This window comes from Coturnix japonica, chromosome 5 (genome assembly GCF_001577835.2).
Source record: "Coturnix japonica isolate 7356 chromosome 5, Coturnix japonica 2.1, whole genome shotgun sequence".
NCBI classification, from domain to species: Eukaryota; Metazoa; Chordata; class Aves; order Galliformes; family Phasianidae; genus Coturnix; species Coturnix japonica.
Window position 1 is genome coordinate 436,141 of NC_029520.1, and position 23,294 is coordinate 459,434.

At 46.8% G+C, this 23,294-nt stretch overlaps 4 protein-coding genes across 4 annotated transcripts; 2 read left to right on the plus strand and 2 right to left on the minus strand.

The window, feature by feature from the left end:
• Positions 1-5,883: 5,883 nt before the first annotated feature.
• Positions 5,884-6,876, minus strand: LOC107314211 (olfactory receptor 1444-like). The gene has a single exon (XM_015863235.1). It carries the CDS (start codon positions 6,826-6,828, stop codon positions 5,884-5,886), a length of 945 nt encoding a protein of 314 aa, XP_015718721.1. The 5' UTR covers positions 6,829-6,876.
• A 2,549-nt stretch (positions 6,877-9,425) lies between these two features.
• On the minus strand, positions 9,426-10,364 carry LOC107314210 (olfactory receptor 1019-like). The gene is given in 2 exon segments (XM_015863234.2): positions 9,426-9,995; positions 9,998-10,364. Coding segments are annotated over 2 exon segments (858 nt in total). The 3' UTR covers positions 9,426-9,504.
• A 4,458-nt stretch (positions 10,365-14,822) lies between these two features.
• On the plus strand, positions 14,823-15,870 carry LOC107314133 (olfactory receptor 1052-like). Its single transcript, XM_015863051.2, has one exon. It carries the CDS (start codon positions 14,911-14,913, stop codon positions 15,868-15,870), a length of 960 nt encoding a protein of 319 aa, XP_015718537.1. The 5' UTR covers positions 14,823-14,910.
• A 6,200-nt stretch (positions 15,871-22,070) lies between these two features.
• TBX10 (T-box transcription factor 10) lies at positions 22,071-23,281 on the plus strand. The gene is made up of 7 exons (XM_015863050.1): positions 22,071-22,150; positions 22,222-22,323; positions 22,393-22,564; positions 22,645-22,800; positions 22,880-22,947; positions 23,026-23,072; positions 23,151-23,281. Exons 1-7 carry the CDS (start codon positions 22,071-22,073, stop codon positions 23,279-23,281), a joined length of 756 nt encoding a protein of 251 aa, XP_015718536.1.
• The last annotated feature ends 13 nt before the right edge of the window (positions 23,282-23,294 follow it).

A 23,294-nucleotide genomic window follows, 5' to 3' on the forward strand; every position in this document is an offset into this window, starting at 1 on the left:
TCACAGCCAGCAGGGGTGAAGGCTGTGGTTCAATAGACGTGTGTGCCCAGGACTAGTTCAGACCCACCATGATTTTTCCAGTCTGACTGCTCCAACCTGAAGAAGCCATTATCTGTAATGAAATGGAGACCACTACAGTCAAGTTGGTGGCTTTGTCCCATGGAAAGGACCATAAAGATTTATAAAGCCCATTGCATTCCTAGTTGGATTAGACGTACCAGGGCATTTTCCCAGCACATCAGCCCCATACCGAGTGCCAGGGAACACTTACCTTGATTTATCCAATTGGTTTCAGCTGCTGTGAAAGCTTTTTTCAGTACTGATGGTCACCTGAACTTCCATGTCATGTCTGGAATAGGTGGAGAACTGATTTGAATCAACATGATTGACCATGCAATATCCAAGCAGTTGAATATGAGGTCAAAATAAAGGTCAAAAAGCAAGCTTTCCCTTTTATATCATTCTGGACTTCACCACATGCATTGTTTCCATCTTCAGTTTTCACCATGTTAAGGGAAGGGAAACCTATATTCATTAACATTTATTCTGAGAACACTCCTACTCCATATTAAAGGTTTCTACTTCCCTTTGACATCATTGCTTCTAATCTGATCTCTATATAATTAATTCACTGTCATTGACTTAAAAAAGTATTTTTCCACCATCCAGCTTGCTGTATAAAACAGAACTTCAGAAAAGTGAATTTATTCTTAATCTTTATTCTTTGTCTTCTTTTCTCTCTTGATTCCACACGGTATTGGATGACCACACATGGATGTCTCTCCCAGAGGCTATTTCTTGTCTTCAACATTTATTACTTTCCAGCTTAGATGGTTGGGGTAATCTGCCAACAGCCTCATTGGGTCAATCTCTAATGCTTTTTCTATGCTTCCCTTAGTGATTTCAAGAGAGACAGAGATGAAGAGCTATTAATTCCTTAACTTTTGAGATGGGCTGTCTTCTGGGAGCAGGAGCGTACCAAGATCAGCAAGTGATGTTATTGAGTAACAGCATCTCAACACCTTGTAATTATGGAAGCACTCCAGCTTCAAAGATTCACCAAAGTTCTTCAAATCAGCAACAGGGAACCAGCAGTGATGTATGTGTAAAACTTATCTGTGTGCAGTGTATGCAATTAAACATTACAGATATTTACTTAATTGGAACATCTGCATTGCAATTGAATCTAACGTGGGCTATGAAGATCGACATCTTTGTTGATGTGGAGAAGCAGGGCTTCTACCTTCCTCCTTCAGTCTGTATTGTCACTTCAGTTGATGTAAACTTGAACTTGCCTAAGCATAACTATCTGTCATGATGTTTAGAGTACTCAGACTGAAACTTTACATGGTAATGTTATTACCAGATTGAAGCTTTGGAAAATATGCTTGTGATGGCCAAGAAGTAAAGAATTCAGCCTTGAAAGTCATAGGGAACATTCAATCAAATTCAAAAATAAGACATTGCCAACATCCTGAAGCCAATAGTTACAACATCCAATTGGTAATTGGGGGACATACTATGGGACTAAGTTCTTCAAAGGATGAATGCTTTCTGAGGCTGAGCTTGAACAGGAGCAGCTGTAGCACTGTGGCAAAACAGATATTTCCTGCTTTAGGCAACAGGGTTTCTTGCTCATGTCATTTTACATCTTTTTTAGGGGCTCCTTCAGCTGTACCACAGTGGGTTTTCTTTACAGTGAGAGAGTTAGGGTTAGGGTTAGGGCTAGGGCTACACCAATTATTTTTCTTTCACTTTGGCAGTGACAATTCATGCAAGTATTAAACGAGGTAGTGCCATCCTGTAAAACAAATCACAGGATCAGCTGAATGCTACCAGCTCTAAAAGAGCATCATGATTTGAGGCTTCCTCTTTAAAGCTGAATCATATTTTCCATTCTCAGATTTCCTAACTTAAAACTTTCCTGGAGTCCTTTGCAGCCCCTATCATGCCATCTACAGCCATTTGTTCCATCATGTGAGAGTTCCCTTCCTACTCATCTATGACCTGCAGGAATTCACATTTTCTTTCCAAATAAAGCCTGAAATGTTCTGAGAGTTGTAGTTCAATCTTTTTTTCTGAGACCATAGTGAGCCTGTTAGAAACCTGAAGGCTCCTTCCCAGGAGAAGGAGCTGCCCTATACCGTGTGCTTGAGTTTAAATTGGACTCTGCAAGTATTGAGAGTTTTGATACGGGGTGGGATAAATCTCTATTTCCTTCTCCACACCTTACTATATTTCCTTCTATTATTTGAGTGACCTAATCTTATCTGCTAAAAGTTAGTTCTCAGACCTTAAGCTTTAGACATCAAGTCTAGCTCTCCATTTTGCACAATGGAGAGGACAATGCTTCAGATCACTGCATAACACAAGTGAGAGAAACATCATATTTTCTCATAATACAAGTTTCTCCTTAACATGACCAACAAAGTATAGATGCTTTCCATTTATCAAGGAGGAGATGTTTCAGTTAAGATATTATTGATATTATCAGAGCTCTGCAGAACAGAGCATGGAAAGGCTGGTTTGAATATTCTTTAAACAAAATACCAACCATTTGGATGAACATTTCCTACCATCAAACAGTTGTCAAGCTCATGTTTCCTACAGCATCTTTCTAAGCATTTCTAGGGGAAGGGCAAACAGGTTTTAATAAGGCACTGTTGAACAACAGAATAATTTCTTTTCAAATACCATAGCTGAACTGTGAATGACATACAGGCAAGCAGAGAGACACTCCTGCCTGTAATGCTGTGTAGTTTGCTTGCACCGGTGGTGAAATGCTTAATGCACTCAGTATATTTCACTGGAATATAGGATTTAGGAAAAACTAATATTTTTTTTCCCCTCTGAATAGAGAGCTCTGTAATAAGTAAGTATTTATTGAAGGAACCATTAGATGGGATAAACACAAAGTGTAGGTAGGAGAGAATCTATTTTTTTCTTGTTATTTTTACTATTCTCTTCTTTGATTTAGGCTATAAGCTGAGGGATGCTGGTGGACAGGGCTACAGAGAAGCATAGGGCTAACGTCTGTCTGAAAAAGCCAAGAGGGAATAAAAAAGCCAAGTGCAATAAAATACAGAAGGTAAAATAGACTGTCCACAATCTCTACTGACAAGTACAAGCGTGAGTAGAAATAGAGCAAGACTCCCCTGATGGTTTCAGGTTATAGGCTCTTCTCAATCCCTCTGATCAAACTCTTGATCTTTCCAGACCACCCAGAGCAGGGGGTACCCCGGACCATGTCCTGGTTGCTTTTTCAGATCTCCACAGAACAGACCCCACAGTCTCTCTGGGCAAACTATGTTTCCAAGCCAAATATTGGAAATCAAAAGAATGAGATGAAGAAAGAAAAAGTCTTGGCAACATGTGAATTCGTGGAGACCTCTGTCATTAAACAAGCTGGGTTAGATACCATGCTGGAGCTACTTCCACTAGGCAGACTCCTTCACAGAATTCTTCATGTCCCTGTTCCTGAAGCTGTGGATCAATGGATTCATGAGTACTACAATGGAGTAAAACATGGCAAAGAACTTGTCATTGCTCAAAATGTTGCTATACCTTGTAAAAAAATTCAGAGCAAGGATAGAATCGTAGAATCAGAGAATCCTTAGAGTAGAAGGGGACCTTTAAAGTCCAGCTAGTCCAACTACCCTGGAATGAACAGGGACATCCACAGCTTGATCAGGTTACCCAGAGCCTGACCCTGCCTATCTTTGGAAGTCTCCATGGATGGGGCACTGGCCACCACACTTCTGGGCAACCCATTCCAGTGCCTCACCACTCTCACTGTAAAAGACTTTTTCCTTACAGCTCACCTAATTCTACCCTCTTTGAGCTTTAAACTATTTCCCTTGTACTATCACAACAGACCTTGCTAAAGAGTTGATTCTCTTATTTCCTGTGTCTCCTCTTTAGATATGAAAGGCCACTATCAGGTCACCTCAAAGCCTTCTCTTTTTCAGCATGAACAGCCCCTTGGTGCAAACTGTAATGCAGCTGATCTGCATGAACTCTGCTAAAATGCCTTGAGCCAAGCTCAAAACCTTGCACTTTGCTTTGTTGAACTTCATGAGGTTCACAAGGCCCAACTTTAGAGTTTATCAAGGTCTTGCTGGATGACATCCCTTCATTCTGCCATATCAACTGCATCACTCAGCTTTGTGTCATCCACAAACTTGCTGAGGGTGCACTCTATTCATTATCTATGTCATTGGTGTTAAAGATTACTGGACCCAAGACGGACCCTGAGGGGACACAGCTCATTATCAGGCTCCACCTGGGCATAGAGCCATTTACTGCTACCCACTGGCTACAGCCTTTCAATCAATTCATTACCCACTGAATAGTTCACCCTTTGAATCCTTATCTCTTCAATTTAGAGATAAGGATGTGGTGGGAGAACTATGTCAAAGACCCCAAGCTTCCAGGCTGTAGTGACAGCTGGACCTATGCTTTCCTGAGCAGAAACAACTCCAATTTTCAACATATTGAAGAGCGTTTGGAAATCAGTACTTTGTTTAGGTGTTTTATTTATTCCATGTGTCAAAAGCAGACAGGAACAAGTTGTATGAATAGTGAGAACCAACAGAAGTGTGGTGGCATGACTTACAGAGAGCTCTTCCAGCAGGCCTGAGCTTCAGGCTCTTGCCATTCAGCTGGTTAAGGCTATTTCCATCACAAGTGATAACGCTTCCCTTCTCAGAGTAGAAAGTGTTCTTTGGAGACCAACCACCCTTCAAGGAGTCATTGGCTTAACAAGCTCTTCTGGGTCTTACCAAGAAAGTGTCCTCCTGGTCCTGAGAGCTTCTCAGCAGGCCTGGAGTCAACTGAACTCATCCTCCTTAACAAGCCCTGAGAGACTCATTAGCGGGGACAAACAAGAAAGAAACTTTCTTCCTTGTTAACAGCAAGGAGCTCCTCTGCATCAACTTTCTTTGTCAGAGTTGCTCCGAAGACAAAGAGGGTCACTGTGCTGCTACGTGACACACTCAGGACAAACATTTGGACATGGCTGACAAGAGTGGGATGCTTTGTTGGGTTCCCCTGATTAAAGCACTGACACCCCATCCCTCCGGTTGAATCTCAAGCTCCAGGTCAAGGTGTTTTTCAAGACCCTCCTGCTCTGCTCATGGGTCTGCTCAGGTCACTTCTCTGTGTTTATACCCAATGTTTCACCCTATTCAAGACTCTTTTCTGTCCCACTGCTCGTGTCAGTTAGCTGAATTAGAACTGCCAGACCTTGCTGGTCACTGTCACGATCTCATGGTCACTTCTTTTAGAGGAAAAACCACACAATCAACAGCACTGAGATAAAGCAGTAAGTGTGCATACAACAAAAACAAACTCCAAGTGCTAGGGTGGGAAGAAGGCACACAGGTTACAGTCCAGGTAAAATGAATTCTTGTTATGTACTGCAGCTCATTGTTACAAAGCTCATTGTTTATTGCCATGTCAAGGTTGACAGAAGAGAGGAAATGGGGATTTGGAGAATGTTCTTGTAGTGGTTTTGCCTAACTCATCAACAGAATCCAAGTTCCTCCTGCAGCCCAAGGCAGGAGGTGGGCTGTATGTACATGCCTCACTGCCATCACTCAGGGTCGGAAGGGCTTCAGTTCCTGAAATTTCACATACCAGACTGTAAATACACAGAAAAGTAACTGCAGCAATGCTGAGTCAGGTCAGGAAGAGGCCTGATCCCAGGGAAGCCCGGGACTGAGCATTCAGGAACACAGTAGAGATTTCCCATTACTTTTCTCCCTCCTCTCATTCACAGGTCACTGGAGGGTGTTCTTTCTTTCCATGCTACAGCACAGCAGAATTGCAGGGGTAAAAACATTTCTGAGAAGACCTCTCCATCCCCCAAGTCACTCAGGACAGCTATTTGTCAGAGACACGCTTCCTCTCCATCACTTTCCCTAGAGCATCCTTCACCTCCCTGTTCCTCAGGCTGTAAATCAGGGGGTTCACCGCAGGGATTACCAGTGTGTAAAACACAGCTGCCACTTTGTCCAGGTCCTGGGAGTGCCTGGAGCTGGGCCGTGAGTACATGGAAGCAGCAGAAGCATAGAAGAGGATGACAGCAGCCAGGTGGGATGCACACGTGGAGAAGGCTTTGCGTTTGCCTGCAGCTGTACGCATCCTGAGGACAGCAAGCAGGATGTAGGTGTAGGAGATGAGGATGGTCGCACAGGTGATAAGCATGTTGAAGCCAACCACAAGGAACATCACAATCTCATTGGTGGTGGAGTCTGTGCATGAGATGGCATAGAGAGGGGGACCATCGCAGTAGAAGTTATTGATGAGGTTGGGACCGCAGAAGGACAGCCGCAGTGCAAGCCCTGTGTGAATGGTGGCATTCACAAACCCAGCAAGGTATGAGCCAGCGACCAGCAGGGAACAAACTCTGCTGGACATGGAGAAGGCATAGAGCAAAGGGCTGCAGATGGCCACGTAGCGGTCATACGCCATGGCGGCCAAAAGGTAGCACTCTGTGGTGGCAAAAACAGCATAGAAATAAAACTGTGCCAGGCATGCAGAGTGGGAAATGACTTTCTGTGATGCTGGGAGATCTGAGAGCACTCGGGGAGTAATTGAGGAGGAATAGCAGATGTCGAGGAAGGACAAGCTGCACAGGAAGAAGTACATGGGGGTGTGAAGACGGGAGTCCAGCCTGATCAACATGATCATGCCTGCATTGCCCAGCAGAGTTACCACGTAGATCAACAAGAAGGCCATAAAGAGGGCAGCCTGGATGCCCCTCTTCTCAGGGAATCCCAAGAGCACAAATTCAGTGATGGGGCTGTGATTTCCCTCAGCCACCATCACAACACAGTTGCAGTTGGAAAGCAGAGACGCAGAGAAACACAAAACCAGAATGTTTCCTTTTTGCCCCACAGTCTAAGATCAATGGAATTGTCTCTTTATCGGGGAACATAAAGCTGCAACCAAGGGAAAACTGTTTCAGTGTCTCAAAACATATTCTAAAGTAAGCACTGTGAATGGTGCAATATGCTTGTTTTATTCTGGTCGTATTTTGGTTTGGTAATGTCAATTTGCGAACTGGAAGCTGTGTTCTTGTTAAAGCTGGTCAATCTTTAGATCCAAAGAGATAAGCAAAGCAATTAAATCTGTCTCAGAAAACAAAAAGCACCAGTGAGACAAAGAGACATTCTGAGAGGCTTTCATTTAGGAATGGCAGAACTCTCCTTTCTTCCCTTCTTTCCCATGGAGAAGGTGGGAACAACTCCAAAGCTCTTTGAAATGGGAAGTATAGTGTAAAAATTAACCTCCTCTCCCCTTTTCTGTCTGGTGCTGATAACATTATTGTGAAAATGCTGAACTGAGAAAGAGAATGGAAAGGTTTATAAAGAGCAGAACCACTGGAAGCCTCAGCAAGGGAAGGTGAATGCAGAGAGCAAGCTACTGAGAATGCAGCTTATATATATATGTATATCACAGTACCAAGCCTGTGACTTCCCAAAAGAGAAGCTAGGTGGTGGCAGGAATTGCTCACTGAGGAATCCATTGCACACAATGCCAAACTCTGCCTTAGGAAAGGAGTGTTCTGCATGTGGGAAATTCAGAGCATAAGCCCTTGTCTGACTAATATGTGAGTCTCTTCAGTTTGGATTTAGAGAAACTGGGACTTCACAGACCTTAATATTCCCTTCCAGGATTTGAAACTGCACTTCCCAGACAGTTTTCCTCACATGCAGCAGAGCCACTGGCCATATGGCCAGGAGTGCTGCAGGTGCTTGCTGCCCTGGAGCCTGCCAAGTGAAGATCTGACCACCTGATGCCCACTGTTGGCTCTCTCACACATCTCTGACATGTGTGGCTCTGGACAGCCAATGCCTCTGCTTCTCCAAGCCTCCTGCCTTTTCCTCACTGTGCGATTACAGCAAAGCCAGGCACTATAATTAGCTGAGACTGTGTGCTTTTCCTTAGTGCGAGCAGCTGCCTTCAGCTTAGAAAATCTGCTTCCGGATCCCTGGGCTGTGTTTGAGAGACCCTGACTTTTGGCGAGTGATTGCTGTGCAAAGAGGCTCCTGCCAAAGTTCTCCCTTCCTGACAGCTCAGTTCTTCATGGGGTCCTCTGGCTGTCACTGGGCAATGCTCCCCAACTCACCTGTTGGCTCGTATCTCAGGACTCTTCCCAGTTTACGGAGGCACAAAGCTGAGACTTGTTTTCACCTACACCTACGGCTGTGTCTCTCCTCATTAGCGTGAAGGGCAAGAACGGTTTTGTGAGCCATAAAAGGCATCGGTCCTAGACTGAGAGAAGCCGTTGTTTATATGATGCGTCCTTTCAAAAGCGTGGCCGATTCCTCCCCCTGGTTTGATCATGGAGGAGATTTCTCTGGGGAGCTGCTAACTTTGGAGATGGCACCTTAAGGGGAGAAGTGTGTACTGAGAAGTAAACATGATCTCATTCAGCACGTTAAGTGAAAGCCTGAGTGTTCTTCCTCCTTCTTTTCAGGTGTGATTTGTGTCATGATCACAAATATAATATAATACAATTGCGTTGCCGACCATCAGCTGTCCTTGGTGCTGAAAGCAACCCTTAAGAACTGCCCCAGAGGGTGATGGCTCCGGACAAACTCCACCTTTGCCACGGCTCTACGTCTGCCCATCGGCCTGAGATGCCAAGCAGCAAGTGGAGAACCCTGTATATACTTCCCAGAAAACTTCTGTTCACCATGGTGAGGACGTTTGGCAGAGGGCAGATGAATCAAAGCCTCCAAACACATGGTTGTCTCCATGAGGGGAACTAGTGGTGACTAACCCAGACAGCAAGCCTACAGTTTGAACTAGTGACTTCTGCTCTGAGGTGACTCAAAGCCTCGTTTTACCAAAACAAAATCCTGCAAGCAGAAGTTATTTATTTAGCTGCAGCTGGGATGGAAAAGACACTCAGCATGGGCTGTTGTTGGACAGGGACAGGCAAAATAACACATCGGGTTTATTGAAGGAAAGTGTAGCCATAGTCAACAAATTTAGAAACATTTTCAATCAGACCCTGAAAATCACCATTTTATCCTGAGATATATATTTTAATCAATATAGAGGATCTATCATTATTGTGTTGGTATTTATTATAAGTTCATCCCCCTGTGCAGGTATGTTCAGTACACATAATATCTTTTCCTTTGAAAGATTCACCAGCAAAGGAAGAGTTTCTATTGCTGCTATTCTTTCTATACTCCACCCTACCAAAAATCAAAATTACAGGTCATTCATTCTACAATGATCAAAGCCCTTGGAAAAACATCATCCACACAATGCCCAGCCCAAGGTGAAATGTCTTCTTCTCAAGGGATGTGCAGGAGCATGCAATGCCCTCGTTACATCAGGCATCTAAAGTTCTGCTCCATCTGCTGTGATGTGTGGCACCCGTTAGAATTTGGTTGGCAGAAGAACACTGACAGTGGCCACAGGAGGGGACCTTCCTCACAGCTCTGCTCAGGGCCCTCCTCACCTCCACGTTCCTTAGGCCTGTTAGATGAAAGGGTTGAGCATGGGGGTCACCACGGTGTAGAAGACGGAGGCTGTTTTCTTTTCCTCTTCCGCATGACTGGAAAGGGGGTAGAGGTACAAGAAAGCTGCAGAGCCACAGAAGAGGGTGACAGCAGTGAGGTGGGAGGTGCAGGTAAAGAAGGCTTTGTGCCGGCCCTCCGCAGAGCGGATGCTGCAGATGGTGAGCAGGATGAAAGTATAAGAGATAAGGATGGCCAAGACTAAGGAGGTGATGATGAAGCCAGAACACAAGAGCATCAAGGCCTGGTTGAGCCAGATGTCAGAGCACGAGAGCTGCAGGAGTGGTGGGATTTCACAGTAGAAATGTTTCAACACATTTGGGCCACAGAAGGACAGTCGCAGGAGAGCTGTGGTGTGCACCAAGGCGTTCAGGCTGCCAGCCACATAGGAGCTCACCACCAGCTGCACACAGACCCTGTGGGACATGACAACCAAGTAGTGCAGAGGCGGTGGATGGCCATGCAGCGGTCGTATGCCATGATGGCCAGAAAGAAGGCTTCCGTGGTGATGAATAATAAGTAGAAGAAGAGCTGAGTGATGCAACCATGGAAAGAAATGACTTTCTGCTCAGTGAGGAGGCCCAGCAGCAACTTTGGAGTTATGGTTGAGGAGTAGCAGATGTCCAAGAAGGAGAGGTGGCTGAGGAAGAAATACATGGGTGTGTGAAGATGAGAGTAGGTCCTGATGAGGATGATCATCCCGAGGTTCCCCACCAGAGTGGTGATGTAGATGAGGAAGAAAACCACAAAGAGCAGCTCCTGCATGGTGGTGAAGCCTAGGAGGACAAACTCTGTCACAGCAGAGTGGTTTCCCCCTGCCATGCTCCTGGTGCTGTGCTTACTGGGAAAAAAACCAGAGCTCTTCTCCATGCGGAGAAGTCAATACAATGGTATTGTACCTATTTGTTTGCCTCTTTCTTTAAGAGTAGCATTCAACAGATAAGAAACCATGACAAAGTGGTTTTCTGACTCTCTAGTGATACAGTTAGATGCATTAAGGTGAGACAAGCATTCTTTGCCATTCCATTCTTTGCAGTTTCAAAAGAAAACCTCCCCATCTAAACTGAATTATTAACCACTTTCATAAAGATGGCTATCTGTAATAAGATGTGTCTCTCAAAATCTCAGTGAGTAGACATAAATCGCAGCCTTCCCCTGATTCCAGCTTCAGATTATGTAGCCAACAGGGAAAGAGATCCCCTATTGCATATATACACACATATATTCATAAAATGATCCATAGCTTTTCAGAAAGGGTGGAGAATCCTTCCTCTCCCTTGCTTTCCCTGATTGCATTCTGCACGTCCTCTTTTTCTTAACCAAAATGAATCCATGATTCTATGGTTTCCTAGTGTGCCTCTTGGATCCAGCCCTCAGAAGAAACTTTGGATTCAGAATTAGGATTAGAATTTAGATGCACTTTGGTGCGGCTGTTCCTTCAAGAGGGACCTTAATTCCCAGTCCTGCTTGGTGGCAGGACTCCTGCTTCTGCAAGGAAATAGACATTCTGTTAAGAAACCCTTCCCCAGCCTGTTGACCACAGGATCCCTTATTTTCTTGCAACTTCTCTGTCAACACATGCACAGTTCTTCTCGTCAGTCCTTCTCAGAGATTGCACCCTCAGAGCTCACAATTCTCGGTTTCCTGCTTCGCAATGAGGAATCAGAGTTTGCTGTGATCTGAATTCCTTCTGCGCTCTGCTCTTTTTGAGCCTGGCCAGATGGCACTCACATCATCCAGCACACATCCTGCCCCAAACACCCTCAGAAATCACCCTTTCTGGTCCGTGCATTCTGCCTTCCTTCTCAGAAACTCAAATCCCTGCTCCTTGGGCTGAAAGCTGCTGTAAAGGTGCTCAGCTGTTCTGTCTGCCACCAGAACAGAATCCTGTTGCGTCCCCTAGTGTCGCAGGCAGATTTAAGTTTTATTCCACACCCACAGCACAAATTACCAGAGGTGCACTGGGGCACCTCAAAAGCCATCAGCTTTCCCCAAAGACCCTGCTTACCTGAAATTTCCATTTCTTCTTTAATATGTTTTTGCACCATTTCTTCCCAGTAGGAAGAGCCCCTGAGCTGCTCCTTCCAACAGCACTCCTGTGGTCACAGCACTCACGGTGTCGCAGGCTCATCCAATGGCAGGATGCATCACCACTACACTGTCTGGTGTTTGTTAGTGGGCATGAACTCAAGTAACTCTGTTGTGAACGTATGCAACAAGGTTCATTAATTCCAGATGGCTTATAAGTTATTATCATTTCTTTCTTTCTTCTTCTTCTTCTTTCTTTTTCTTTCTTTTCTTCTTTTTTCTTCTTTCTTTTCCTTTCCTTTTTTTTTCATCTTTCTTCCTTTCCTCTTTCTTCTTTCTCTTCTTTCTTTCTTCTTCCTTCCTTCCTTCCTTCCTTCCTTCCTTCCTTCCTTCCTTCCTTCCTTCCTTCCTTCCCTTCCTTCCTTCCTTCCTCCTTCCTTCCTTCCTTCCTTCCTTCCTCCTTCCTTCCTTCCTTCCTCCTCCTCCTTCCTTCCTTCCTTCCTTCCTTCCTTCCTTCCTTCCTTCCTTCCTTCCTTCCTCCTTCCTTTCCTTCCTTCCTTCCTTCCTTCCTTCCTTCCTTCCTTCCTTCCTTCCTTCTTTCTTCCTTCCTTCCTTCCTTCCTTTTCCTTCCTCCTTCCTTCCTTCCTTCCTTCCTTCCTTCCTTCCTCCTTCCTTCCTTCCTTCCTTCCTTCCTTCCTTCCTTCCTCCTTCCTTCCTGTTTTCTTTCTTTCTCATTTTACTGCTGGGCACATACCTTGTGAGTCAGTGTCACTGGAATTTTACCACATGTACCTTATGTGACAAAAAAATTTATTTCTGACAAAAATAAACAAAGAAAATGCTTATTAAAAAAAAAATCAAACTGAAAAGGTGACATCTTCCTGTGTCATCCACTGGAGACGGTCTTCAGATACTCTACTCCGTTATGCTCTACTTCATTCATTCCATTCCGTGCCACTCCATTCCATTCCAATCAATTTCTTTCTACCCCATTCAATTCAATTTCTTTTTACTTCACTCCATCCCATTCCACTCCATTGAATCCATTCCATGTATTTTATTCAATTCCATTTCTTTTTACTCCTTTCCATTCCATTCCACATCACTCCACTCCATTCAATTTCATCCCATTCAATTTCTTTTAGCACCATTCCATTCCATTCAATTTTCTTTTAGTCAATTGCATTCCATTCCACTTGGCTCCGATCCATTCCACATCACTCCATTCCATTCTATTCCATTCCATTCCATTTTTTCTTTCTACTCCATTCCATTCCTTGCCATGCCTTTACATTCTATTCCATTTCATTTGTTTTCACTCAACTCCATTCCATTCCATTCCATTCCATTCCATTCCATTCCATTCCATTCCATTCCATGCCATGCCATGCCATGCCATGCCATGCCAGTTCCATTCCATTCCATTCCATTCCATTCCATTCCATTCTATGCCATTCCATGCCATGCCATGCCAGCCATGCCATGCCATGCCAGTTCCATTCCATCATTCCATTCCATTCCATTCCATTCCATGCCATGCCATGCCATGCCATGCCATTCCATTCTGTCCCATTCCATTCCATTCCATTCCATTCCATTCCATTCCATTCCATTCCATTCCATTGCATTCCATGCCATTCCTTGCCATTCCATGCCATTTGTTTACACTCAACTCCATTCCATTCTATTAATTCCACTTCTTTCTACTCCATTCATTCTATTCAGTTCAATTCCTTTCTGTTCCATTCTGTGCCGTTCCGTTCTATTCCATTCTATTTCTTTTACTCCATTCATCCCATTCCACTACATTCCATTCTGTTTCATTCCATCCATTCCATTCCATCCCAGAACATTTCATCCCATTTCATTCCAATTATTTCTATCCCACTCTATTCTATTCTAGGGAAATCCACTTGTAGTCGAATTAAATCCTTCTGTCTGATTAATAGATATCAGTATTTCTTCCCTTCTTTCATCCTCTGTTCTACAACCCTCCACCAGACCATCAGTTCTCTCCATTTTAAAACATAACTGTATGATTGTTTCCTGAGGAAGATTCCATCTATCCCCATCAACCCTCTTGAAGCAGCTTTCCCTATGGCCATGCTGCAGATGTGGTATGGAGAGTCCTTCAACCCTCTGGCCCTAGTGGCCATCTTTGCCACAAGGACACGGTGATGGCTCATCTTCAGCTGGATGCTCACCACAGCCCTCATGTCCTCTGACAAGCTGCTCTACAGCCCACTCTGGAGTCAGGGAAGTCCCCCATGGTGGCCATGGCCTGGTATTGCCCATTGTGGGGGTTCAGGTATTCCCACCTGCCCATTTGAATTATCATCTTGGACAACAAAGAGCAAAACCAGCTGGAATGGTAGAGGAGTTAGGAGGGAAAGTGCCTCCTCAATGTGCTGCTTGTTACCTCCTGCTTTTGTTTCATTGCACTTCACTTCTCAACATCACATATGTCTTCTGAAAACTGAGAAGAACCCAAATCATAGAGGTCTGACTTATCATTGAGCTGCTTCCCACTCAAAGCTTTGCCTCCAGCAGCAGCAGCTGCATCAGCCAGGCACTTCCAAGTGTCTTGAATGTGCAAAGAGAAAGATGGAAAGAACTCTAATGCCCAGGAGGATTTTCCTCTCTGAGGAGCTTAGAAAGATGATGTCAGCCCCAGTAAGGGGGGCAATTGCACACATCCACAGGAGGAGAATAAAACCTGCAGCTCCACCAGCAAGGCTTTGGGTGCCCTAAGAGCAAGCACAGAGATGCTCCGTCGCTGTAGCCCAGATATAGACACAGGAGTGGCTGCATTTATCAGGAAGGTCAGAGAAGTCCTGAACAGCGTGACAACAGGTGGGTAATGGCATATTATTAGAAGATAAGGATTTCCCTTTTATTTTGTGCATCCTGCAGGCTTTCCAGCTAGCTTCTAGGAATCCTTTCATTTTTCACAGTGAGGGGCTTCCATGAAAGCACAGAAATGGGAGAAGTGGAACTTTCATTATAGTATTCATTTTCAGTGGTGCTGATTTTGTACAGGTAGATACTTTGCAAATGCTGAAAGCTCAGGGTCATGTCCAAATTTTGGCTGGATTGAGAGTTGCTTGGCTGGAAGGGGCAGCAGGGAAGAGCAGAAAAGAAGACTTTCTATTTGCATGTGATATCCACTATATGTAGGGGCAACTCTACAACCATTCTTCTAAGAATAATGCAGATGTCCTTGTTACTCAGGAAAGACACCAGCCAATGCAGGTTTCCCACCTGGAAGACGGACCTCCACTACAGCCACACCAGTTTCCAGTTTTTCCAGCATTTCCAGCCCTTGTTACCTCCACTGACCATGGCATGGTCAAACCACTCCGTGGTGACAGAGTTTACTCTTGCGGGGTTCGGTGATCGACCTGAGCTGCAGGAAGTGCTCCTTGTGGTGTTCCTCATCATGTACCTCATCAACCTAATGGGAAACGTGGGGATGATCCTCTTAATCAACTTTGAACCCAGGCTGCACACCCCCATGTACTTCTTCCTCAGCCACCTGTCCTTCCTGGACATCAGCTTATCCTCCAGCATCACACCAAAGTTCCTCCTCAGCCTCCTGACAGGGAGAAGAACCATTTCCTACAGGGGATGTCTCACTCAGATTTACTTCTATGTCACGTTTGGTACATCAGAAGCCTTCCTCTTGGCTGTGATGTCATATGACCGTTACATTGCCATATGCCACCCACTGCGGTACACACTGGTGATGTCCCAGAGATTGTGCCTGTGCCTGGTTGCCATCTGCTATGCTGCAGGGGCCATCAACTCCACCGTGCACACAGTAGCCATGCTTCACCTCTCCTTCTGTGCCTCCCGCCACCTGGACCACTTCTACTGTGAAGGGCCACTGCTCTTTGCTCTCTCGTGCTCTGACACCAGCATCAATGATGTCTTGATGCTCGTCTTTACTAGCTGCATGGTGGGCACCACCAGCACGGCCATCCTGCTGTCCTATGGCTGCATCCTGTACTCCGTGCTGCAGACCCGCTCCCCCGGGGCCAGGCGTAAGGCCTTCTCCACCTGCACCTCCCACCTCTCGGTCACTCTCCTCTTCTACGGGGCGATTGCCTTCATGTATATGCGACCTGCAGCCAAGAGGTCAGTCAAGCTGGACAAAGTTGCTTCCATCTTCTACACCGTGGTGACCCCCATGCTCAACCCCTTCATCTACAGCCTGAGGAACAAAGAGGTGAGGGCTGCCCTGAGCAGGGTGAGGAGGAAGGCACTGCTCATGTGCCACAGACATCAGGACAGCTTGTAGCTGGGCATGGACAGGTTTTGCTTTCCATGGAGAGGGCCTGGAGGATAGGGAAGATGCTTGATGGGTCTGTTCCAAAGAAGGTGGCATGCAGCCAGTGGTGGGAGAGCCTCACAACAGAGCTGTGCTGGTTGTTTTTAGGTTTACAGGGCAAAGCTGAAGTGACTGGTTGCAGGTTGGAATCAAAGAAGGAAAGCATCTCTCATCTCTTGTTGACAAATACCAGCCAATGTGAAGGGAAATGCCTTCTCTTTCTAAGGGATTGTTTTTCTCTTCTGGTAGACGGAAGCAGACCACCAAGAATGGAACCTCTGGGAAGCCTGAGCACTGCCATGTGGAATGCTTAAGAGAAGTTCAGTCAGAAGCTGTTGTTATTTGATAACAAGAGCTCATTCCTATGTTACACCTCACACACACTTGTCAGTTCTGTTGGGGTCCCTCTAAGAGGTCAGCATGGAGGACAGCCCAATGCAGAACTCTGGTACACGGTTAGCAGCACTGCTCCAAGTGGGAATTTCATTATTAAAGCTCAAAGGAGGAGGCCATCCACCACAAAGGAAGCATGGGTTCTGGGGACATTGGGATAACCCCCTTGAATGAGTCCCCAAAGAAGCCAGGCAAGATGTAATGCTGAGAGATGAGCACAGCCAGGCACTCAGAGATGGGGCAGAATGAAGTTCTCAGCAGTTTCAGAGACTTGGATCTTTCACATAACTAAACTGAGAACAGCCAGAGAATTGACCACTCCAGGAAGAGAATTTTAGCACCCTTTACTCCATATAGAATAAATTGGCCGCGTGGTGTGATGAGACACCCCATGGCTTTTAATAAACATCAAATGAGAGGCATTCTGGTGGTCTGTGTGCTCTGCATGGTGTTAATGTCCCTACTGAACCCCTTCAACTGCAACCTGAGGAACTGTGAAGTGAAGGATGAGGGGATGAATTGAGGAGGCTGGGAAATAGATTATATCCTTCTTAAAAGAGGAAAATGGGGGACTGCACATCCCCAAAGGTGTGTCTACAAGAAGAGCACTTATCTTTTCCTGTTCATGTTTGTATTTGTTGCTTTACACAACCCCTACAGGAGGGTACAACAAAGGAGAATAAGCTCTTCAGATCCTAAAATACTTCGTTTGTTAGAGATTGGATTTGCTCTTATTTGGACAATGAGTTTTCAAACTCAAGAGGTAGGTGAGCACGATCCCACACACATTCTCCTATCCCATATTCTAAATGGGAGAATACATGTTTATGAATCCCAGACAAGTGTGGAGGATGAGCTCAGGGTACTTCAGTTTGCCTCACAGTCTACAAAATACACATGAACATCTATGCTCCTTGGGGAGCGAGGCTGTGGTGATCTCCTGACCTATGCTTTGCTGAGTAGAACCAACTCCAATTTTCAATATATTGAAGAGAGTTTGGAAATCAGTACTTTGTTTAGATGTTCTATTTATTATACAGACAGGAACAAGTTGTATGAGTAGTGGGAACCAACAGAAGCATGGTGATGACTTACAGAGAGCTCTTCCAGCAGGCCTGAGCTCCAGGCTCTTGCCATTCAGCTGGTTAAGGCTATTTCCATCACAAGTGATGATGGTCCTCTTCTCACAGCAGAAAGTGTTCTTTGGAGACCAACCACCCTTCAAGGAGTCATTGGCTTAACAAGCCCTTCAGGGTCTTACCAAGAAAGTGTCCTCCTGGTCCTGAGAGCTTCTCAGCAGGCCTGGAGTCAACTGAACTCATCCTCCTTAACAAGCCCTGAGAGACTCATTAGTGAGGACAAACAAGAAAGAAACTTTCTTCCTTGTTAACAGCAAGGAGCTCCTCTGCATCAACTTTCTTTGTCAGAGTTGCTCCAAAGACAAAGAGGGTCACTGTGTTGCTACGTGACACACTCAGGACAAACATTTGGACATGGCTGACAGGAGTGGGATGCTATGTTGGGTTCCCCTGATTAAAGCACTGACACCCCATCCCTCTGATTGAATCTCAAGCTCCAGGTCAAGGTGTTTTGCAAGACCCTCCTGCTCTGCTCTTGGGTCTGCTCAGGTCACTTCTCTGTGCTTCTACCCAATGTTTCATCCTATTCAAGACACTTTTCTGTCCCACAGCTCATGTCAGTTAGCTGAATTAGAACTGCCAGACCTTGCTGGTCACTGTCATGATCTCATGGTCACTTCTTTTAGAGGAAAAAACACACAATTCAACAGCACTGAGATAAAGCAGTAAGTGTGCATACAACAAAAACAAACTCCTAGTGCTAGGGTGGGAACTTGGTATTTCTATGCAAGTGGTGATACTGGTAATATTCTGTAACTTCCCAAATCCATGCATTTGGTGTAAGACCAGGTTGTTTTCCAACCCACTGACCTTTAACATATAACACAATATAATTAAAACTCTGGCCTCTGTATCATTACCAATAGAAAAATTAAAACTAAATTAAAGAGAAAAATAATCAATAAGCCTCAGGATCACTCCAGTTCAGCAGAGACCAGCGGGTGGTCCTAGGTATACCATTCATTAAATCTCTCCTGTTAGTTTAAACTTCAAAGAACGTCCCTCAAGTCCTTTTATTTTCTACTTATCCTTTGGAGGTTCTTTCTTAATTCAGGCATTATGAACCCAGGGTCCAAATCCTTCTGATTTCACTGCAGAATTTGTGATAAGAAGAATCTGATAAGATCGTTTCCATCGTTCCTTTAAACATTCATCCTTCCAGGCTGGCAGGTAAATCCAGCCTCCTGGTTTAAAATCAAGTACTGAAACATCCAGCTCAGTGATTGATTCATTCTTTCCACCTTACCACTGGACCATGGAAATCAATAAAATACAAGAATTCATGGGTAAACACCCAGTTTCCAATTTTACATTGGACTGGCCAGAAAAAGGCCCTATCTCCTTTTCCCTGTGGCTCCAGCTATAGACACTATGTGTTCACTAAGTTTTCCCTTAGGAGCACTTAGTACTGTTTACGTTGCTCCAGTGTCTATCAAAGTTTCACCTTTTCCTTCCCCAAGTCTACTATCTTTATCTTTCTATGTCTCCTCAATCTGTTTATCTTTCACCCATCCTACGCACTGAATAGCAATGTTGTATCGTACTGTCTTGACATCAGCAGGTCACCAAGGATGGACTCAGGGGTATTTCAAACACAACCACCAGGGATTCTTCAGAGCAGCTCAACCTGGCTTTATCAGTATTGGATATATTGGGAAGGTCATGGAATCCATCTTCCTGATGTTAAGGCACACAAGAGATGAGGAGGTGATCCAGGACAGCCAACACATCTTCACCAAGGGCAAATTGTTCCTGACTGCTCTATGGTGGCATTCTATGGTGGACTGATGGCCTTGGTGGACAAAGGAAAGGCAATTGATGTCACCTACCTGTACTTGTGCAAGACCTTTGACATGGTCCCACACACACCACATCCTTAACTCTAAGTTGGAGAGATGTGGAGTTCAAGGTTGGACTATCAGGTGGACAAGGAAATGTTGTGGCTCAGGTGGAGGCCCCAAGGGTTCCCCAGGGGTCCATCTTTGGACCAGTGCTCTTCAATATCTTTATCAATGGCATGGACAGTGGGATTGAGTGTAACCTCAACCAGAGTGGCATAGTTGATACAGTAGAAGGGAGGGACATCATCCAGTGGGACTTGGACAGGCTTGAAAGGTGGGCAGTCCCAGCCCCAGAGAACTTGTTCAAACAAAGGCTTTGCTGTGAGTTGCAATGTTAAACACACTACTATGCTAAAGTAAACTGAAGTTGGCTTGGATTCCAGCTAGCTCTGAAAGAAAAGGGTTGGTCTCCAGGCTCTTCAGCTCTCCAGGAGTCATCCACTCCCTTTTATTCAAAGGACAAGTATGTCTTTCTGTGCCTTTGTTTACTCACCAGCACTAGTCAGGTTCTCCAGAATGGGACTCGTTTCTCTGTTTTACATTCAGCTTATATTAAGAACCACAGCTCAGTGCCTGCTGCTACTTCTTTGTGAGCCAAGTTCTTATAGTTGACATGACTCCGACCAACACAATCCACAGAGCTGAATGAGCTCTTGGCTGATGAACTGCCGGTGTTTAACCCAGGTCCCACCAACATAATGCTCACGCATTAGGTGGTATGCATAATAGCCACGGCTGCACGTTATGTGTCAATAAATCAGCAGATCACCATCACCTTGATGTGTTTTGATCCAGTTTCTTCCTTGCCTCACCACCAACCCAACTTACTGCATGGCTCTGGGGGTAGCACTAGGGTTTTAGGTTCATCACCATCCTCATAGGCCATAGAATCAATAAGGCTGGGAAACGTCATCTAGCATTTGCCTTTGGGAAGGATCATCATGGCTGCATCTCAGTCTGCTTTGCAATGCCTTCATTCACAACAGAGGTTGCTCAACTGCCATCCATGATTTTTTTATCTGTTAATCATCCCGTATGGGATATTTAATGGTATTTATTGACAAAACTAAGCACATCACCCACATCTTTATCGTTTCTGTGAGTCTCCTCAAAGCATCCTCCACCTCCTGGTTCCTCCAGCTATAGATCAAGGGGTTCTGCATGGGGGTCACATGGTGTAGAGTACTGCTGTCCATTTATCATCCCCGGAGCCGTTCTTTAAGTAGTGATGTACCATGGAGGAAGCTCACAACAGTCAGGTGGGAGGCACAAGTGGAGCAGCAGGGACTGTGATGACTGAGTACATCAGGGGATGGCAAATGGCTGCACATTGGTCTTAAGCCATCATAGACAGCAGGAAGCCCAAAAAGTCAAAAATGAATACCATCCAGTGTAGGCAATACCCTTCTTCCCTGACATAGAGTCAACCAACACCTTGAGGGTGGTGATGGTGGAAGAGCAGCCTTCCCAAGGCAAGGTTGGGTTGGAACTCAGACTCTTGGAACTAAGGTTTACAGACATGGCGCATCTGGAGCATCATCTCTGGACATCAGATGGTGATGCACGGAGAGGACAATGTCAGGCCCTATGGCTTCGTGCTCTGTCATGCCCCAACACCCCCCTCTTTCAGGTGTGATAAAATGAGCTGATTTACTGCAGATTTACCACCCTGTGACCCTCAGTCTATAGGAACTCTGCTGAGGGACATCAGTGGGTTAACATCATGGTGCTGGTGCAACCACTGCATTCACTGATTGAAAATGGGAAGTTGGCAGCCTTGGGAAGGAAGAAATGAAACAGCAAGTGATGCTGAGGCCCAGAGGCAGCCATTTTCACATGGTGTCGTGGTTTTCAAGCCAACCATCCTGTTTGCAAACCTCTCTCCCAAAGAGCACCTGCCCCCAAACTGGGGGTCTCACTCCCACCCATGTAGGAAAACACTCTGCTGATGGAGACCAGAGAGGGTCACTAATTGCTGGAAAACAGAAGAGAGCAGAAAAATCAACTTCAAGGACTGCAGTGCTGAGCCCCACCCTGGCTGTCATATCACCTCACACCTCCTCATATCCTGCTCAATGCCGGCCCTGCAGCTGACAGCAGGAGATGGATGGGGCCATGCTGCTGCCGCAGGGGATGCAGGCAGCGAGGTGATGGATGTGGGGGCTTGAGGAGGTGGCAGCCCCCCTCTTTGTCTGCACACCAGTCCCATTCCCCAAAACCTAGAGCTGACTGCAGGGACTTCACTCCCTCCCCCCCTGGTGTCCCCACCGCCCCAGCTGTGCTGCTGACCCCATTGTGGTTTGGGATCATGTCCCCACCCCACAGCATGCCCGGACCCACGTAGGGGTCCCAAAGCCACCGTTGCCCCTCCCGTCCATCATTGGGGTGCCAAGGCATGAAGGCAGAACAGGGAGTGGGGGTTGTGCTCCCATCAAGCTCCATCCCCCTTGTCTCCACCCCTAAGCAGGGAGATAAAACCCCCTGGTGTTCTGCGGGGACTGCAGCCTGGAGCTGGCAGAGTTGCAGTCGCTTCCTACCCACCCATGGCAGGTAAAATGCAATGGGGTGGGGATAACGCCATGCCACACTGGGGACCCTCACCTGGAGGAGGACGCGATGGATGGCTGAGGGTGCACAGGGTGGCTTCCAGAAGTGGGGTGCAGGAACCTCAGCACCTGTCACCCCCTCTGCAGCCTTCCTGGCCATTCCCAGTGATGGTTCCCCTGCAGGCAATGCTCCTGGATGGGCGTGTGAGGGGCCAGGAGCCAGTGGCAAGAACCGCCGCGTGTGCCACGCCATGGCACGGCTGGAGATGGGCAACCTCTGGGAGGAGTTCAACCGCCTGGGCACCGAGATGATCGTCACCAAGGCAGGCAGGTAGGCACGGCGCTGGGTGCCGGAGGGTGGTGGGGTGGGGAGCACCCCTGTGGCCTCCCCCCTCCCCGCAGGAGGATGTTCCCCACCTTCCAGGTGAAGCTGTCAGGGCTGGACCCGTTGGCTGACTACGTCCTGCTGATGGACTTCGTGCCATTGGATGACAAGAGATACCGGTGGGGATGTAGAGGGACGGGGATGTGATGGGCGCATTTCAATGGTGCTGAGCCCCCTTGGCTCCCCAGGTACGCCTTCCACAGCTCGTCCTGGCTGGTGGCTGGTCGTGCTGACCCAGCAGCTCCCGGTCGCGTCCACTTCCACCCCGACTCACCAGCCAAGGGTGCGCAGTGGATGCGGCAGATCGTCTCCTTTGACAAGCTCAAGCTCACCAACAACCTCCTGGATGACAACGGCCACGTGAGGACGTGGTGCTGGGGTAGGGATGGGGAGCATGTGTGGGGTGAGAGTCCCACCACCCACTCTCTGCCTTATCCCAGATCATCCTCAACTCCATGCACCGCTACCAGCCCCGCTTCCACGTGGTGCTGGTGGACCCCAGGCGTGACAGCGAACGCTTTGCCCACCAGAACTTCAAGTCCTTCAGCTTCCCAGAGACCCAATTCATGGCAGTGACGGCATACCAGAACCACCGGGTGAGCTGGGGAAGGGAAGGGGAGGACAATGGGGTGCCCCCCAGCCCCCTGATCCCGCTTGCTCCCCCTTCCTCTGCAGATCACGCAGCTGAAGATCGCCAGCAACCCCTTCGCCAAAGGCTTTCGGGACGGCGAGCCTGAACCGTGGTAAGACCCCCCCCCACCCCTACTGCCACAATGCCACGATAACACATCCTCAGCAACCCCCCGCCCTCCCTCTTGCAGGTGTGGGGCCACGCTGTCCCTTCCCCAGGCCACCACGCAGGACAAAGGTAGGGGGGCCAGAGGCCGAGCTGCCCCCCCACTGCTCCCCCACAGCCATGGGGCGCTGGCTGCTGTGGCCCCCCCAGGTTTCTCTGCACCCCGCTTCCAGCCCCTCCCCTACCCAGCCCACAGTGTCTATGTGGGGGCCAAGCCCCGTGCCAGCCCCTACCCCCTCCCTGCCCTGCAGCCAGATGGCTTCAGCTATGGGCAGCAGTGAGGGGTCTTCTCCG

Coding starts and splice junctions, on each gene's coding strand:
- TBX10 (XM_015863050.1), top strand. CDS start 22,071: ATGGCACGGCTGGAGATGGGCAACCTCTGGGAGGAGTTCAACCGCCTG. Junction 22,565..22,644: donor TCCTGGATGACAACGGCCAC/GTGAGGACGTGG, acceptor GCCTTATCCCAG/ATCATCCTCAACTCCATGCA. Junction 23,073..23,150: donor GGCCACCACGCAGGACAAAG/GTAGGGGGGCCA, acceptor TGGCCCCCCCAG/GTTTCTCTGCACCCCGCTTC.
- LOC107314211 (XM_015863235.1), bottom strand. CDS start 6,828: ATGGTGGCTGAGGGAAATCACAGCCCCATCACTGAATTTGTGCTCTTG.
- LOC107314133 (XM_015863051.2), top strand. CDS start 14,911: ATGGCATGGTCAAACCACTCCGTGGTGACAGAGTTTACTCTTGCGGGG.